This window comes from Vidua macroura, chromosome Z, assembly GCF_024509145.1.
Source record: "Vidua macroura isolate BioBank_ID:100142 chromosome Z, ASM2450914v1, whole genome shotgun sequence".
Classification (NCBI taxonomy): Eukaryota; Metazoa; Chordata; class Aves; order Passeriformes; family Viduidae; genus Vidua; species Vidua macroura.
In genome coordinates this window covers 25,861,967-25,880,423 of record NC_071611.1, presented here as the reverse complement: position 1 = coordinate 25,880,423, position 18,457 = coordinate 25,861,967, and the positions used below count along the sequence as shown (strand labels likewise).

Below are 18,457 nucleotides of genomic sequence, written 5' to 3'. Positions count from 1 at the left end.
AGTAAAACTTTTCAAGACAGATGTTGAATTGCTTTATGTTGTTAATGTCCAACAAAGACTAAAGCAACAAGAACTTTGTTTTATAAGAAAAGCAAAGCGGAGGTTTACATATTCTGACAAAATGCCCTCTCTCCAAGCAAGTAACTTACTGGTTTGTTACCCTCTCTTACTTTCAAATGACTTGTCACTAACACAAAGTAAAACTTGTAAGTTACTAAATCTAGACTGGGGCAATGTGTTAAACTAATAAAATCGATATAACAGATTATGGTTACAGTTACTGTGTCTCTATACAATTGTGTCTGTACACCATCCTATAAGAGAAGTTACAAAGATTGTACAAAAGCAGCTAGCTTGACTTCCTGCCACAGTTCCAGATCTGAAACATGACTGGAGAAGCATTTGTGATAGAAGAGCTGGAGCTGCAATTGTTGTTCTTGGAGAAGAGAAAGCTCAGAAGGGTCTTAACCTTGTGTACGCACACCTGTACTGTACAGGGGACTGAATGTCATGAGTGGTTTAGTTTGCTTAATGAATCACTGTAAAAGGTATTAGCAAAAGCAGGTTTAATATAAATTTGCAAATCATTACTTTAAAAAGTTTGATGGCAAGATTCACTTTATTACTTACTAGAGAGATGAAGCATACAAAGGAAAACTGAGTTAGAATCAATCTGAATTTATTCACAGAGATAGAGAATGCAAAAAGGTTAGGGATACTTTCTGCTGAGTCATGATGTTAAAAAAGAACCCCCTTACTTTTGTAGAAGCATAGAAGATAAGGTTTTTTGGTAATTACGCACTAAACAAGAGCAGGACATGGACTGAGATGAGGACATACAAAGGTAGGGCAGCACTTTTCCAGGACAAACATTCTGCTTCTGGAAATAAACAACATAGTACAGAGCAGACACAGGAATGGGGTTGAGGTATCCCCTTCACTCCATGAAGCTCAGGACCTGGACACCCCATCAGCTGGACCTTCCCTCTCCCTTCCCTTCCCTCTCCCTCTCCTTCTCCCCTCCCTCTCCCTCATCTTTCTTCCTTTTCACCCTAACCTTTATCCAAACTCCACTGGTGTGTCTAGGAGATCAGGGACTAACATACCAATTTCCATGCTAAGTATGGAATTTTGAGGATCCTCTGCCTTTTTTCATTCTGTTCAACCACAAGCACATATGAATTTTGGATGCTTCCTTCTCCCTACAGATGGGATGCCACAGCTTTCCAAACTCATGCTATGATTGAGTCCAGTCTTAGTTCTGGACTTTGTCAGTGGTTTATCTGTAAAGGACTTTGCAACACTCAATCATTGACTAGTTTAACATTTATGAAGAGATTCAGTAGTATTTACTCAATAATATAATTATAGATCTGAGATGATAACACTTATACTGTACTTGCTACAGTGTGTTTACATCAACTCACAGATATGTGCATATGTACAAAGATAAAGATACCTACTAAAGTTCCCCTTAAGTTCAATATATAAGAAATACTCATATTGACTGCCTTTGCATTTCTGAAGGAGTGAGGGCTGAGCCTTAAGCAGTGTGGTGAGCTATCAGTTCAGGTCCCATCATCAGCTTTTGGCAAGGGTCCTCTGAGTATTGCACACTCTTGAGTTGGTCAGCTGTGGGAGTGTCCCCTCAGAGGAGTCTGCTGTGGCTCAGGAGGGTTAAAAGGGCCTCACTTAAGAACATTGTTTATAGGATTGCAAGTTGATTGACTTAAGACATCAGTTAATCATCATCCTGGCTGTAAGTAATTATTGGAATTCTTCAAAAGTCCAGTAATAATAATACCACTACACTGGTTATGGTTCCTGTTTATGGAGTGTTTCTGGTAAGCTCAAGGGTAGTTTAACTGTGCAGGAATCATGAATCAAGGCAAAAACCTAATGGGATGTGTGGAGGAGGCAGAGGCCATGTATCACTGCAGGATATAAAGATGGATTAAGACTCAGTGATGCCCAGTAGGGGAAAAACTGGAACATAGGAAATTCTATTTAAACAAAAACCAATTTAAACTAGAAGTGGTCAAATGCTGGATCAGGTTGCTCAGAGAGGTGGTAGAATCTCCCCACCAGGATATACTCAAATCTGCTGTAGGTGACTACTGCCTGTATAAACTGGAGGAAATTTATTAGGATTTGACTTGCAACTTGCGCTAAAAACTCTTGGGCTAGAATTGAAGTACTATTTAAGAGTAAGAATATAAAGTGGTGAGTGTGGATATTGATAGTGATAAAATATTTCTGTTTACCACTAAATCCATGACTGGAAGATTACCAATTCAGTTGCAACATTACTGAAAGCTTCCAGTTTAGAAGCAGAATTAGATTTTTTTATTTCAAGAATGCAAGCTACCTATATATTGATCAGCAAAACCTTGTGACCTGTAGCTTCTCTTCAGTATTTCTTAAAGCCACTAAAATTGCTACAAATAGTTGTAGTATCAAGACTGACCATTTTCAAAGTTCACATCTTTAAGCCCTTTTAAATTCATACATTTTAACTTCTGAAACTGTTCTCTTGCTTGAAACTAAGGTGCAACACTCTCCTAGATTCATTCATTCCATTAATGCAGTCATGGAAACAAAGGGGAGAAAGGCATGAGGTAAGGGGGCAGGTGAAGAGTAGCTGCCCTTCTGGTTATCTTTCACCCTGCTTTGTGGTGGTGCATCCCCTGCTCCTTTTCCAGGCAGTGCTGTGATCTGACAAATGCTTGCTGGGCTTCAGCCGTGACTGTACAGCACCCGGGCTCAGCTCCTCTTGGGCTCAACAGAAAAACTGCCTGCTCCCAGAAACAGCTGATAACAAGCTCCTGTTCATAATGAACAAACTTGGAAACTGTTTCTCTTGCCTGATTGCCCTAACATCCTTGATCTAACACTTTCAAAGAAAATGGATGACCCAAACTGTGGCTAGGATGAAACATTGTTATGACTAAAGCTCACTCTCTCGGGGCCCCTAAACAGAGGTCAAAAATAAGACCTCCTGAACTGCAGCAGGCTGCAACTAACAACTTCTGAGCAGAGCTTCTCAGAGCCAGATAACCCTTGTTTGCTATATACACAGGATTGCTGAAAGACGATACCTTCTCGAAGCCCAACCCTTCAGCTGCTGAGGAGATCAAAAGCATCCAGAGTGAGCATTTCACTACCTTTGAGGGGAATGTTTCACAGGTACCTTGCACTTTGTGTGCACGCATATGCTACAGAAAATTTAGGAGAAATTTTGCTTTCTTAGACGTTTAAGTATCTTAGGTATCTAACTAAGTTAGGCCTGTAAGTTAAAGACATAAGCTAAATGTTGTCAAGTGTTTCCCATATGGGAAATACACTGTATTTACCATATGGGAAATTTCCCCTATGGGAAGGCGACCTGAATTAGGTACAACATACCTAAGCAAGGAAACTGCTCTTGTAAACAACCAAGAAGGTTTAGATCAAATCCATACCACATGAGCAAATAAAAATTAAATCTCTTTATTTGGACAATGTTCAGCTGAGCAAACACAAAAATGTGAGCAGTTGTTTCTGACTGAAGTTCCTCATCGGCTTGTGGGGTCACTGTTCTGGAAAGGCTGAAGGTTCCAAAGATTTTGTAAATTTGGGTAAAGTCCATTTGTTTCGTAGGTGCCCACATCCAACACTTAGTATCCAATTTAAACAAGTAGAATTGCATTAATACAGCCATCATTTTCTGGGTTGTTAGTTACTTGGGCGTATTTCCCTAGAGAGAAAAGGGAATTACATGTGTACAAAAGCTGGAAGTAGTTAATATAGATTAGATCTTTCTATGTTTGCAAATTCAATCAGCAAGTCTCTAAAGTACAGGGACTCAAATGCATTTTGAAATCTAAATCTACCTTCTACTGAGCAGTAAACTTATGTTCTCAAAACATTATATTCAAGCTCTTTTTTTATAAATGGATCATTTAGAGTTCTGAGATTAAAAAAAAATCGTAGGTTTCCTACTGTCTGTTAAATGAAGTCAGTCTGATGTTATGAAGATCACAGAATATGCTGAGTTGGAAGGGATCCATCAGGATCATCAGGTCCAACTTCTAGCGCTGCACAGGACACCCCCAAGAATCACACCATGTGCCTAAAAGCATTATTCAAATGCCTCTTGAACTCTGTCAGGCTTGGTGCTGTGATCACTTCCCTGGGGAGCCACAGCTTAGGTGAAGAACCTAAACCTCCCCTAACTCAGCTTAGTGCTGATACCTCAAGTCCTGTCACTGGTCATGAGAGTGAAGAGATCAGCACCTGCCCCTCATCTTCCCCTTGTGAGGATGCTGAAGACCACAGTGAGGGCTCCCCTCAGTCTCCTCTGCTCCAGACTGAATAAACCAAATAACCTCAGCCTCTCCTCAAACAGCTTCCCCTCCAGACCCTGCATCATCTTTGTTGCCCTCCTTTGGACACTCTCCCAATAGTTTTGTATCTCTCTTATTCTGTGGCACCCAGAACTGCCTCCAGCACTCAAGGTGAGGCCGTGCCAGGGCAGAGCAGGAGAATCCCCTCCCTTGCCTGGCTGATGCTGTTCCTGATGCTCCCCCAGGATATGGGTGGCCCTCCTGGCTGCCAGGGCACTGCTGACTCATGTTCAACTTGCCATCAACCAGGGCCTCCAGATTCCTTTCCCCCATTCCATACATACAACCATGGCTGCCCCATCCCAGGTGCAGAATCTGTTGATGAGGCTCATACACAGAACTTCCACTGCAAATATAATTCAATTGTTCATGGTTCACATGGTTACAGACCTGTGGCACTGCTCAATATGACATACAAGCAAGCAAGCTGAGTCTTTGTTCTGAACTTCATCTAATTTGATTTTGCAAGTGTGAATGAAAAGCCTAAGATTAACACTTAAATCTTGTATTTTCAGAGTTGCTATTAGTTGCTTCTGCTACAGCCCAAACCTAACTTTTAACAATGGATCAATTATGATAGAGGATGAGGTCTTGACAATACACAATGCAACAAAGAATAAAAACTTTAAAAAGTAGTTCTGCAGTATAACTAGTTAAACTTACTTACCCCAGATAACTTTGCCCCCTTGTGTCACAAGGCCAAGCTCACTCACGTTCACCTCAATGACAGTACCCTTCGTAATTACTCCCAGCTGTGTATACAAAGGAGATGATGGATTCTTTTTTACACCAAGGATAGGTAGGCAAAAAGTAGCTTTGAGTTCAGGGTGTGTCACATGTGCCTTCTTGAAACGCAAGCCCTGTTGCATAAAGAGCGTTAGAATGAGTTAATACTTGCTTTAAACTCTCACAACTGATCTAGTTAAATACTTTGGGAATTATGTCCTCATCTTTATATGTTTAGAGAGACTAGGAAGAATTAAACAACTTAGAATACAGAATGCCATCTGCCTATTGTAGATTGCCAGACTTATTTTAAAATCTGATTAATGAAAAGATAAAGCTTTCCATGTATGTTTTCAGAATGTCAAGTTTTAGTAGTAGCCCAACAATAATACTTGTTACCTTGGACAATTTCTATTCCATGAAGAAGTATGGCAAAATATGAAATACCCATCTCCTATAGCACTTTTTATCTAGTGACCTGCACTTCAGAGGGTACATTTTATACCATAAATTTTTCTGTATCAAAAAAATCTTTCCAAGGCTGCTGTGTAAGACCATCAAACCAGTAGTGAAGTACAATTCAATGGGCAGCCTGCACAGTGATTGTTGATTCCTGTAAGGGAACAGGAATGGCTATTTATATTAAAAAAACACTATCTCACTGAATCCAGCTTTTCTGCCTGTGTGTTGCCAGGCTGATAGAGCCCAGGCACTGCTTCTGCAGCTGTGTAAGTAAAGGTTGGGCTGGAGGCACAGCTTTTCCCTTCACAGTCACAACTGTGCTTCAAGCTTATTTAAGCTAAAAGGAGGGAATTCCAAAGTCCTAGAACAGAGTGAGCTTCTGCAGTTCAGAGAATCATAGCAGCTTGAAAAAGACACCTCCATCTTTAAAATATATGGAAAGAACTTTTGATAAAGACTTTCCCCTGCTAATTTGAGAGCTTGTAGCTTTAACTTACTGGCATCTTCTGAGTTACAGGAATAAAAGCAAGTATTTCAACACAGACTGGGACTGTAGAGGCATCTCCCCACCCTCCATGCTATTAGAGGTTTATGTTTTTGCAAAGAAACTAACAGGAATGTTCTACGTGAGTAACGATCAAGTGCGTTATCATACAAGAAAGTTTCTTTAACACAGAAAATCAAAGCAGTAAATCAAAAGAATTATTACTTAAATGATCTTTAAGGCTCTAAAACATTACCATTGGTCGAATGAATCGCTCATACTTAGGAGGCTTCCTAGTAAAGCCATCTCCAACAAAACAAACTTTTGTAACCATCCTCTTCCATGCCTTCTTCTTTCTCTTTCCTGTACGAATCACCTTTAAAACTTCTGTTTCTCCTTGTGCACGAACCTTTGGCACAGGAACCTCCCACTTCCCCTGAAAGGAGAGTAAAACAAAACAAACAAAAAAAAAAACGGTCAATATTCTTACCTGTCACATTTTAAATGAAAGGAGAAAAACCAAAGCATAAAGTCAAATTTCTGGAAAGCAAAGGGGTAGACCATAGTTGTTATGCAATTCATAGCCACTTATTTTAATTTAGCACTTAAAAGTTCCTAAAATCAAGATACTGCATATGCTCACATTGTTCTAAACTGTTCAGTTACTCAAGGTTTCCTGTTTTACTTAGTTTTTACTTGAAGACTGCTAGGTAACCTGAGCATCAACAATATAAGGTGGTCATTGTTACATGTAATTTTAGGTATCCGAATGTTGATACATTTACTTACAGCTTTTTCTTTTCTTTTTTGTTTGATCATGTTAGAGAGGACCTTGGCCCGGGACTGGCCCTCTCTGTCCAGCAGATATGCTGGTACAGCTCCTTTGGGTGTTTTTTCATCACTCTTCTGCTTTGTATTTCTCTTCTCATGCATTTTAATGCTGCAAAGAAAGAAAACCAATATTAACAGCACAAGAAAAAAGACTTGGTTTTAGATATACCATTTTAACTTAGTCTGTGCCTGCTCAAAGTTTTCTTTAAGAGGTATTTGTGAAGTAATATATTTATATTTAAGGAATAATATTAAGTAATTTTCAAGGTAAATGACTAACTTCACTTAATCTTGTCACTTCCTACCAGGACAGGAACACAGGAAAGACATGCACCTCTTTAAGGAATTTCTGTGTGACCTAAAGCAAACAGCCAAGCACTTCAAGAGATGGTAGCCTTCCTCTCTGCTGACAAAAAATATCATTCTATTCCTCTTCTGAGATTTGATAACAATGCTTACATATGTGAGGAATGTGTGTTTGTAACAGGGACCAAGTTTTGTTAATTTTGAGGTCATTTACTGAAGGAAAGGAAAGACCCACAAACTAATAATAGGTTAATAAACCCATTATCTTTAAAAGTAGCAGAGGAAAACAGCTATCTGCACTTTGAAACCAGCAAAAACTACATGGTGAATAGGTATGAAGTTCATTAGCAATCAGTAAGACTTTTAATGATGCCTAGGCAACAAGACAATTCTTGAGCTATGCAAAAAGCTGGAGCTATGAAGAAAGAAGTAGTTACTTTTTAATAGAGTATGTGAATGAAGCACATTTTATGCAAATTTAGCAGAATAAGCTAACTGCAAAAGCTAACCACTGGCTACTTGAGCAGACAATCTTACAGAGCATGTGCGGGAATCAGGGGTGAAAAGTTCAAGCCCACCACCAGGAGGCTGGCGACCACCTCCTGCTGAAACCACACATGTGCTACAAGGGCTTACATAATCATGTAATTTGAAAATATGCTGCAACATGAAGGCTAGGAAAATATAATTTTCACAACTGCACATTAAGTAAAAAAAGTAAAAAAGCTAGTGCTGTGCAAAGAATGGACAAGTGAGTTTGTGCTGCAGCTATCCCCCTCACTCCCAGCATCTAATAACCAAATACTTGCTCTATAGGCCTTATACTATGGAGTACTGTTTTCTTGCCTAGTTTTAAGGCATCATTAACAGCTTTGATTTCAAGTTCTGGATAACAGATAAAATCTACAAAAAAATGCTTTTATTGTTGATGCTCAACACTGCTGTTAATCCCTGAAGACAGGCCTCACCTTCTCCTTAAATACTTTGTCTACGACTGTATAATTTCTATTAACTATTAAAAAATACTGCCTTTTGCTACACTAACACAGCAGCTGATATAAAAGCTCCAAGGAATTGCATTCACATTTTTTGTCATGATTACATTACTCACGGTTACTGCTCATCAACACTTGTCTCAGGAAGTACTTCTAGCAGTGAAATTGTTAACATTCATTTAAAAGAGAAGGACTCTGAAATGTGTTTGCTGTGGCAAAGTCGCCTTCCTTCTACAGTCTGATCACTATTTAAAACCATAACATGTGACTCAAGCAATAGTGAACTTTTTGTAACAATATCAACGTCTCATCTCATCCTTCAAGCGTCAAGATGACGGAACGGTATCAGAGAGGAGGCGGACACTCACGTCTTTTTCATCTGTATCTTCTCGGCATGCCGCTGCTTATGGTACAGCTTCGCCTTCAGCCCGATCATCTTCTTGGCCTTACGGGACCGCTCGTGCGCCTCTCGGCCCTCCTTCTTCCTCCGCTTCTCGTGGTAGTCCAGCCGGTAGCCATAGCGCTTGCGGTGGAGCTCGATGTGCTCGTTCTGCGGCTGCGGACACAAAGGCAGCGCGGTCAGCGGGCACGGGCGCCCGCGGGGCGGGGACGGCTCCTCCGCCACACGCGGGCAGGCGACGGCCCGACGGCGGCATCCTCACTGCGGGGCCCACCCGGCCTCCCGCAGCCTCCCCGTCCCTCCCCTGCACCGCCGTTTGCAACCCGCCGCCCCGACCCTGCGTCCCGTGCCCCCGGCTGCCGTATCCCACAGCACCGGCTCCCACCATGTCGGCAGTCCCGCGGCCTCCTCCGCGGCGGAAAGGGCGGGCCTTTTGAGAAGCGGCCCCCAATGGAAACTCTTCCGCGCGCCTCTTTGGTTCCTGCCGGCGGAGAGGCGGTGGTCTGCGCCCCCCGAGGGCTTCGCGCCGGGCTCGACGAGGTTAGAGAGAGGGCGAGAAATAGAGCAGAAGAGGCCCAAGAGGCGCTTTTTGATGCCTGGTCTGTAAGGTTGTGGCGGGAGAGCGGAACGCGGGAGGGAGGTGAGGTAGCGGGGGAAGGGAGAAGCAGGTTGCCTTCCGGCGGCTGTGCTGCCAGGGGCAGGTCCCGCGCCGTTCCGGGCTGGGCCGAGTGGGAGGTCCGGGAGCAGAAGGTGACCGGGAGCCGGCGCACGAAACGCCCCAGGGCTTCGGAACGCGGCGAGGAAGGCGGTGTCGCTTTGCGGAGAGCCACCGGGGATCGGCTTCTGGCGGGACTCGGCTGGGCGCGGCTTGGGGACTCCGTCCACGTGAAGGCACCGCGCCCTTCCCGCTCCCCGAGTCAGCAAACTGCGCCGGCACCATCAGGAGACGTGTGCGGCTCGCAAGATGAAGGAGTGGAGGTGACCGTGTGCGCTGAGCCGCTTGCTCTTTATTGTGAAAGTACTACGAAGCAGAAAGTCACGGGAATTGGCCAGTGATGTCTCCTCAAATAACCGGCAGCCATCTAGGAATGCTTTTGACGCTGCTGCTTTTGATGCTTGGGCTATTTGTTGCACTGTTTTTTGGCTGTGCTTAAAAGGTCACAGTACTTAATATTTTCTATTGTTTCTGACCCAAATAGGTACTTTGCCCTGCCATCCTTCCTTCTTCAAGATTAGAAAAGCTATTTGCACTTTGCTCACCAGTAATCGATGCTCTGGAGCTTAACTGAGAGTGAGTGTAAACTCTTAATTTTCATTATTCTGCTTTAATGTTTCCTGGGGAAATATAGTATTTTCATGAAAAATATATTTAGTGTTTGTGGGTGTGCATTTATGCTGCGTTTTTAAGGCTTAATAATATTATTGTTACAGATCGGACACTGACTTAACTTGCAAAGCAATAACCTGAAAAATATTAACCTAATTTCCCATGAAAAAGAATAAAGTTTTGTGATTGAAACAAAGGAACATGGTTAGTCTATTTCCTGTCATAAACATTTTGTTTACTTACCTTGCCAGGGAACAGCTTTAGAGATGGGAGGCAGAATGTTGAGAATTATGGGAAAATTTTCAGTGAATGCATTGAAGTCATCAAGTTTGTGCAATAAGGTAAGCTTTCCCCCAGTTTTCATACTTCCTCTGTGAGCATGGGAAACACTTGTGTTATTCTGAGTAAGCTTTGTTTAACTGGGGTGTTGGTTTTTGTTTGGGTTTTTTTGGTCTTTAACGGTTGGCCTCTGAATAATGCATACTTTCATGTTGGAATGGGACTTCAGAATTGGGAATTGAATTTGTAAATTTTGTGTAAATTTTTTTACTGCTTAACTCTTATCATTGTTAAATTATTTACACAAGTAATTAGATGTATTTAAAAATTTTTGGCTATTGAAAAATATCTTGATGCTGCCATAAATTTTTACTGAATATCCCAAATATTATTTGGATCAACTTTAAACCTTAGTGTGGACATCAACTTCGAACATCTGCTTTTAAATAATTGGTGTTTTGACCTTATATAAATACCTAGCAACAGTATCTGTTCTTGTAGATTTTTTTTTTAGTTTATTTTTCTACTGCTGCCAAAAAATGTGGCTACAAAGTATCTAGTCATGACAATAAACATTCTAGATGATTCTTCTTTCTTTCAAGTACATGTATTTCAGAAATACAAAAATGAGAGTCATGGGTGTGACACAGCGAAACTGCAGTCTGAGAAACTACAGTTCTCCACCAGGTATATGTTTAGGTCGTTTTCTTTATAGTAAGGATTAATTTAAAAGTGAATTAAAAAAAATTCTTTCTATTTCTGTACACTTTCTGTTTTATTGTGTATTCTTTTGGTCATTCTTTATAGAATTTAATGCATGAAACATAAATAGAGCACTTAGATTGCTCAAGGACTGAAGAGTTTGGTGTTGGTGCTGTTTTCTCAGTAAATTCACAGTATAAAACCTTTAGAAAACAATAATAAGGAAAGGTACATATTATAAGAAGTCAGATCAGTTGTGAAGAGTGCTGGAACCCCTCATTAAGGGCTCCTGTAAGATGCTGCTTTCATGTGTCTCTGATGAGACAGATGATCTGTAGGTGGTGAAGGAATGTTAGCTTAAATAGTGTTGAATTCTGTGTGAGCTATCAAAGATGAATTATACTATTTTTTTTTCCTGAAATACAATTTCAATAGCTTGAATAACTGAATTTGGGTTAGTTTCATAAAAAAATTACCTTGACAACTTATTTTCCAGCTAAACTGTGTGAGAAAGAATGTATCTTGCAAGAAAATATCTTTTAGAACTTCCCAGTCCCATATTTTCTCAACACAGGTCAGCTTGCCTTTTTAACCTGAGAATTATGCTGTAAAGCTTTAATGCTTAAAGGAGAAATAACTTTTCAAATTTATTATCTAATCATCAGTTCAGATGAATATCAGCATTACAGTTTTCTTGAACTGAGGTATGCTTCTGCAGAGTAAGATGATGATACTTTCCTGTGTTGCCTTTTTTCTGTTGTTTCTGAATTACAGCTGTTTTCTCAAGTGTTTCTCTTTATTTGAGGTGGGGATAGATTTATTTAAAATTAAGTACATATCTTTAAAAATTTGAGGTGGTAGAGATTACAGATTATCATGACTTCTGGCTCTTCTTTTTTAGGAGTTTTCTTAAATATATTTCTATATTGGGTCTGTCTGAAAAGTTGTTTCTTTTTTTTTTTTTTTTCAGGAGATGTTAAATCTCTGCATTCTGTCATTAATCCTCATATATCCAGGTACATCAAGCTAGTTTATTGTTGGGATGTAACTTCAGTCAGAAGAGTTGATGTGATAAAGAATTGTAGGTTGTTGCCATGCTTGTCTGATGTGCATGTTTAATATAAAGTTAGTACTTGTTTACCTTTCCCCTTGTGACATTTCGATAGAGAGTGCTTGCTGGCAGCACAGAGGTCCTGTGTTGTCCGTTGCTTGCACCATTATAACCAAAACCAGGCTGTTAGCAAAGCTCGAAATCCATGGTATTGCCAGGAGGTGAAGAAGGGGGAAGGATGGCTTGGCAACTAGGCTGCTACAGTGGGCAGGGCTGTGTGCTTTGCTTTCATGGCAGGCTTGATGAGGGCAAGGCTAAAATTAGGGGCTAAGCTGCTAAAGAAGTGCCTTAGTGATGAAGTTCCCTTGGAAGAATGCTGAGAGTAGGGTGTAGCTGAGGGTGAGGTCAAGCCAGCATTAATGGTGAACATGGGGGCTGATCACAAGCCTGTGCTGTGCAAAGCAAGCAAAGCAGTTCTGGAAGCTACTGGTGAGGTACTTCAGGAAGGAAGAATAGGCTGAACCGGATCAAGGTCAATTTCATGAGAACTTGGGTGTGCTGTATTTGGGGCATAAAGGGTATATATGGAGTAAGTTGTTTAGAGCACTAGGTGTCAGGGATTGGGATGGACAAGAGAGGGGAGGGACTGTTTCTGTTTGTCAGGAGGGCAGATGGGTGAGCATGATCCCAAGAAGGGGCTTTCCGTGAAGTGGAACTTGGAAACCTGTTGCAACACTGTTCAGTACTATTGATTTGAAGAAAATCCACCATATCAATACTGATATTCTTCAGTATTAGAATGTACACCATATCAGATATGCAGCAGAGAAACAATGCTATTTGGTGTGCTGTTCTTGGGGAATATTAACTATGCAAATAAGAATTATCACAGGCTTAAGAAACTACTGCACTAACTGCAATGTTTTCACTTTATGTAGAATCCGAAACATTGGCATTATGGCCCACATTGATGCAGGCAAAACTACGACAACAGAGAGAATGCTGTATTATTCTGGATATATAAGAACACTTGGAGGTTAGAAATGCTTTTTGTATTTCAGTAGGTTTAAGAAATTTAATAGTGTACAATTACATGCAGTACAGTTGCTGGTGGAACACCTCATGTAGGAGGCAGTTGTTCCAAAGTTGTGCTGCAGTTTAATTGTATTTTAATGCATGTTCCTTTTTGCACTAAGGCAGTTTTGCTTTCAGATATCATAGGTTGATATTTTTCTTTTACTTTCAGCATGTTATGTTTTGTTTAACATTTAATTAGAGAATCTCCTTATTTTACTGGTTGTTAATTGGCCATACTGCTAAAGCAGTTTTTTGAGTTCTCTTTTGACCTGTGAGGAGAGCAGAGTAAGAAAAAGTATTTCTTTTGAAAGCCATGATTCAGAAAAACTTCTTTGCTACAGCAAGTTTAATAGAATTCTTCAAGATTGAAATGGTCACAGCAGCCTCTGTTTGTGTTTCGTTTTGACATTTTAAACTTTATACTCTTTTCAACTGTATATGACTGATAGAAGATATTCGGCTTGTGAAGCAGTTCAACTTGGATCCTGCTAATTTAAAAATGTCAACTGCTTCTCTTGTTATTAAAAAGTAAGCAAAGCCCAACCTATTACTTGGTGGTTTGTTTGTACTTTACTTTTGATTTAATTACCTTTTGATTACCAAATTTCAAAATGTCAGTCACATTTCATAAAGTGAGTTCAGCCAGGTTTTTTAGAGTTGTAGTTTGTTCATGATTTTGGGTTTTGTTTAGTTTTTAAGATGCTCATGAGGGATTAAGAACAACAAAAAGGTTGTTGGAATTACTTGTCTTGGATTACTTGGAATCACTTGCAGGGCATTTATTCCTAGGAAAGGGAGCCTGGGTAAATAACCTGGCCTTGTAATGTTTTCAAAAAGGCTAATTTTCATAGCTTACACATATATATATGTAAAAGGACTATTTCCAACTCTCTCTTGACATCTGTATTCAAAAACAATTTCAGATTTTGAATTGTTAACCTACCGAATCCTGCTTTCTGTTTGCAGATGTTGATGATGGAGACACAGTGACAGATTTTATGGCACAAGAGCGAGAACGTGGTATTACCATTCAGTCTGCTGCTGTTACGTTTGACTGGAAGGACTACAGAATCAATCTGATTGACACCCCAGGTACTGTTCTTTAGTTGCATTCATATTATTAAGGGAGAGAGGGTGAGGTGGAGTGTCACAGACTGTCTTTGTCTTAAATATGGTGCAAAATTTAATTGGCTTAATTGCATCAATAAAAATGCCTATACTAAACTCTGTTCAGTTTTGGATAATTATTGCTTGCTGATTCCAAATCTGGCTTATATAAAGTGAGCTCAGATGTTTCCACATTAAATTGTTCTCAGTTCTAGGATTGCATTATAATAATCTTGTTTAGTTCAAAGACTGATAGGTGTATTTCACTGCAAGTAAAGTTATTTTGACTTTATTTGAAAGAAAAAAAATACTGTTTAAATGTATTATGACCTATTGATGGTGCCTGTTTGAATTATGATGGTATAAAAGGAAGATTGTTTTTTAGGCCATGTGGACTTTACAGTGGAAGTTGAGCGTTGTTTAAGAGTCCTGGATGGAGCAGTAGCGGTATTTGATGCTTCAGCTGGTGTTGAGGTAAAATCAACTCATAGATTTTTTTTTTTTTTTGTGTGTGTGTGTGTGTGTGTGCAGTCTGTTATGGTAAAGGGGAGAGATTTTCTCAAACCCTTTGTGTTTGATTAATCTTTTAGTTCCCCAGGAAAGATTAAATCTTTGTGCCCAATTCAGTCTGTCATTGTTCCATTATGGGGACCCAGGGACTCTTCACTGAACAGTCCACTGGATCAGAGCGTGGCTCAACTACCTTGTTCAGGGTCATATGCAAACAGAAAGACATCCTCCTAAGGGGTCCTTAATTGATCTGTTGGTGCCTCAGGAAAGATCCAGGGAGACATGCCAACAGGTTAAGAGAGACCCTGGGCTTTCACAATGCAGTATGGTGATAGCAACTGTTAGCACCCTTAAAGGACTCAGACTTAAGAGTTTATGGAATAGCACTCCTCATTAATGTAATTGAAAACTGTGACAGGTTAAGGTTTGAAGACTTCTGGTGATAGCATTTGGCTGCAAAAGTGTCTTCAAAGCAATATGCTAACCAGCTCTAATCCCTAACCAAAGGTAGCTTGAGGTAGTCATTCAGCATGGGTAGAGTACAGTACTTACCCAGTAGGTGTCGCTGTGGGAATGAAGACACATTCAGCCTGTTGTCTTATCCCAGAAGTTCCCAGGAACTTCTCCCCATTTTTAATTTACTTTAATACTATTTTTGTGTTTAGGTGGAGCTTCTTTGACTGTAGTCATCCATCCTATTCAGAGGGTGGTGGTCGTGCCTTCTAGCTGGGTAATATCAGTGTTACCTAGGGTCACCTTTAAGATGGAGGTGTATGTCTGCGATGTTGCCACGGTTCCTGGTTCAACAGCAAGAAATCTTACTTTTTTCTCCCTTGGTTGACAGCTGCTGTGTGGCTTACCAGCTACAAGGTACCACTGAGTTCCCCCTCTTCCAAGGATTTAAACAGAACCTGGACACAGTGTCATCACTCTGCTTAGCATGTATTGTGTGTGGGAAGTCGGGCATGCTGACCACATCCTATCTGGGGAATATCAACTGCACCTCATCCTGTAGTTTCCACAATTACAAATTCTGTTAGAGGGTGAATGTGCCTTCCCAGTTTTCTCTGATTTTATCTTCAGTCACTCAGTTATTTTCCCACAGCGTTTAATGACTTTAATCAGGCTGAAATAATGTACAGATTTTTCTCTGTATTATCTCTCTCAATGCTTTTATAAAAATTCAGCTTCAGGAAGCTGAGCATTTAATTTTAAATCCTGTACTGCACAGGGATTTCTATGGTAATAAGCAGCAAGTAAGTGTGATTACCATTATAAGTTTGGGATGGTTTTGTTGTTTTGTTGCTGTCTTTTACAAATGTTGATTGAGGTGAATACTTCTGACTAGCTGCACACATTGAATGAAATTAATATAGGCCAGTTTCTCATTTTCACATTTCATGTAGAAAATAGATATTTTTCAGGCAGGTTTTCTCCCTCCCCAGTGGCCTTCTTAACAGAGTGCAGAAAAGGTGGAGGCAAGCTAGAACTAGACTTTTTATAGCGTGAGATATTTCAGTAGTTCAATCCTGTAGAAAAGTTACATATGAAATCCCTCTTGAATGGGACATACATTTTTCCTGGATGAGCGATGAGAGAAGTCTTAATCACTGTAAGTCACATTACTTAACTTGCTACTGGAAAGCATTTAGGTGCCATTAAATATGAACCTGAACTGAGTAATAGCCTCCACTCTCAAAAACAAAACAATTAGATCTGCTTGTTTTTTTTCTAAAACTCTGTAGCAAATTATTGCATTATTCCATGTAGTGGTAAGAGACTATTACTGAATCTGAACTTACTTTTTCTATATACCTGCTTTAATTTTCAAATAAAAATACATATGATAAATGGCTCATCAGTGCACAAATTACTGTTAAAACCACAGTAGTTTTTAGTGTTGTATGTGTAGCCACAGAAATGCTTGCCTGTGAGTGCCTAAGTAATTTGGCAATAAAGCATAAAGTCACTACATTACAGAGTTTTCCCTATATATGCTCCCCACAGTGCTTAGTTTCTCTTCACATTCCCTTGCCGCTATGCCTGCATGCCCTTAGTGCAGAAAAGGAAATGACAACAGCTGAGAGACAAGATAAGACAAAGCTGCTTGTGGAGTTGATCTGTGATGCCAAATATGGGATTGTCGCAATACACAGCACAGTTCCCTTTTCTGTTCTGAACTCAGACCGTCAGTGGTGTTGGGGAGCATATAGTTCAGCTGTTGACACTAATGTTTCCATTTTGTCTTTTGCTTTAGGCACAAACTCTGACGGTCTGGAGACAAGCGGACAAACACCAGATACCACGAATTTGCTTTTTAAACAAGATGGACAAAAACAGGGCAAGGTATTCAGGCAGTTATTTTAATCATTGCTAAAAAGCTTATAAGAGAATGTCTAGAATTTTCTGTTAAGCATAGAGCAACCCAATAACGTTAATACTTATGTTAATACTATATACTTCCTCGGTTATGCAAATACATATTTTTGTATAATTCTAGGAGTAATTTTCGCAGTAAATAGGGAATGGTGAGCCTATCATACTAATATCATAAAGTTTTGTTTAACTTAGTATCTGTTCTTTTTCTGTAGTTTTACATATGCTGTTGAGAGCATCAAACAAAAGTTGAAGACAAAACCTTTACTGTTACAGGTAAGCTTTAGAAATTAAATACTTGTTTCCTTTCTCTTGAATGGAACTCCGTTCATAATTTTTTTGCATCTGTCTAAAGTCTCGGTTCAATTTGCAGTTGCCTATTGGGGAAGCCAAGACCTTCAGAGGATTGGTTGATGTTGTGACTAAGGAGCAAATAATTTGGAAATCTACTTCTGATGTGGATGATGGAAAAAATTTTGAGCGAAAGCTGCTGCTGGAGACTGATGATCCAAACCTGTTCCAAGAAGTCCAGGATGCAAGAAATACCTTAATAGAACAAGTAAAGTTTTAAAGTAAATACATAATATATTTAAAACCATTACCCAGAGCGGTAGGAAAAATAGGCTGAAAGGGACCTCTGGAGGTGTCTGGTTAAGTGATTTGCTTAAAGCAGGGCTGACTTCAGCATTAGGTTGACTTGTTCAGGTTTGTTCAGTGGAGTTTTCAAGTCAAAGGATGATGATTCTCTGTAGGCAGCTTGTCCCAGTGCTTGACCATAATTTCTTTATGTTCAGTGGGATTTTACTGTGGTGCAAGGTGGGACAGCCATGCTGGTGCTTTCCTTCTGTACCTCTGAGGAGAATCTGGTTCTGTTTTCTCTGAAGCAGGGCCACTAGCACTATTTCAAATAGTAAGAGACAGTATTTGCATCCTCCTTTAGCTTCTCCAAGCCAGACAAACTCATCTCTCTGGGCCTCCAGCTGTGTTCCAGCCCCATTAGTGGTTTTCCAATGGCATTCCTATGATTTATCAGTCCCTTTTGTGCTGGGGAAGCTAAAAGCAGACGGTGTTTGTACTGTCTTAGATGCCAAAATATATTTGGTGAATTCACATGAAACATGACAGATGTGACTTGAAACCTGCAGGGTATCCATGCTCCTCTGAAGTGACAGCTAGAAGCTGGATGGGATGTTGCAGCCTGGTCAAAATGGCACTAAGTGTTGTGTTAGAAGCAGCTCAATCCAGTCATAAATCAATCCTTTTTGTTGGAAGGGCAGCCTTCCACACAACTTTGAATAACATTGTGCAAGTGCATAAACAGATGATGGTAGCTTTCAGTTTCCTTTGAAATTGGAGACATCTGTTTTATATTGCTCTGAATTCAGTAAAACATATACACAATCTGTTTTCCAAACGTAGTAGGTTTTAAATGGCAGTGG

The 18,457-nt window shown here is 40.1% G+C and overlaps 2 protein-coding genes across 5 annotated transcripts in view; one reads left to right on the top strand and one right to left on the bottom strand.

The window, feature by feature from the left end:
* Positions 1–3,473: 3,473 nt before the first annotated feature.
* On the bottom strand, positions 3,474–9,065 carry NSA2 (NSA2 ribosome biogenesis factor). Its single transcript, XM_054004503.1, has 6 exons — positions 8,975–9,065; positions 8,558–8,745; positions 6,847–6,997; positions 6,314–6,493; positions 5,053–5,245; positions 3,474–3,736 (listed from the first exon to the last, which is right to left on the bottom strand). Exons 1-6 carry the CDS (start codon positions 8,975–8,977, stop codon positions 3,669–3,671), a joined length of 783 nt encoding a protein of 260 aa, XP_053860478.1. The 5' UTR covers positions 8,978–9,065; the 3' UTR covers positions 3,474–3,668.
* A 146-nt stretch (positions 9,066–9,211) lies between these two features.
* GFM2 (GTP dependent ribosome recycling factor mitochondrial 2) overlaps positions 9,212–18,457 on the top strand; it is an 18,217-nt gene continuing 8,971 nt past the window's right edge. For 2 of the 4 annotated variants that reach the window (XM_054004495.1, XM_054004494.1), the window contains exons 1-11: positions 9,380–9,567; positions 9,789–9,880; positions 10,168–10,257; positions 10,798–10,882; positions 11,868–11,913; positions 12,887–12,984; positions 13,992–14,117; positions 14,518–14,606; positions 16,900–16,988; positions 17,234–17,294; positions 17,392–17,577. In XM_054004495.1, coding sequence (XP_053860470.1) covers positions 10,183–10,257; positions 10,798–10,882; positions 11,868–11,913; positions 12,887–12,984; positions 13,992–14,117; positions 14,518–14,606; positions 16,900–16,988; positions 17,234–17,294; positions 17,392–17,577 — 855 coding nt within the window. In that variant the 5' untranslated portion in view covers positions 9,380–9,567; positions 9,789–9,880; positions 10,168–10,182. Of the gene's footprint in view, positions 9,568–9,788; positions 9,881–10,167; positions 10,258–10,797; positions 10,883–11,867; positions 11,914–12,886; positions 12,985–13,991; positions 14,118–14,517; positions 14,607–16,899; positions 16,989–17,233; positions 17,295–17,391; positions 17,578–18,457 lie in introns of all 4 variants that reach the window. The other 2 variants (XM_054004497.1, XM_054004496.1) reach the window with 2 other exon arrangements.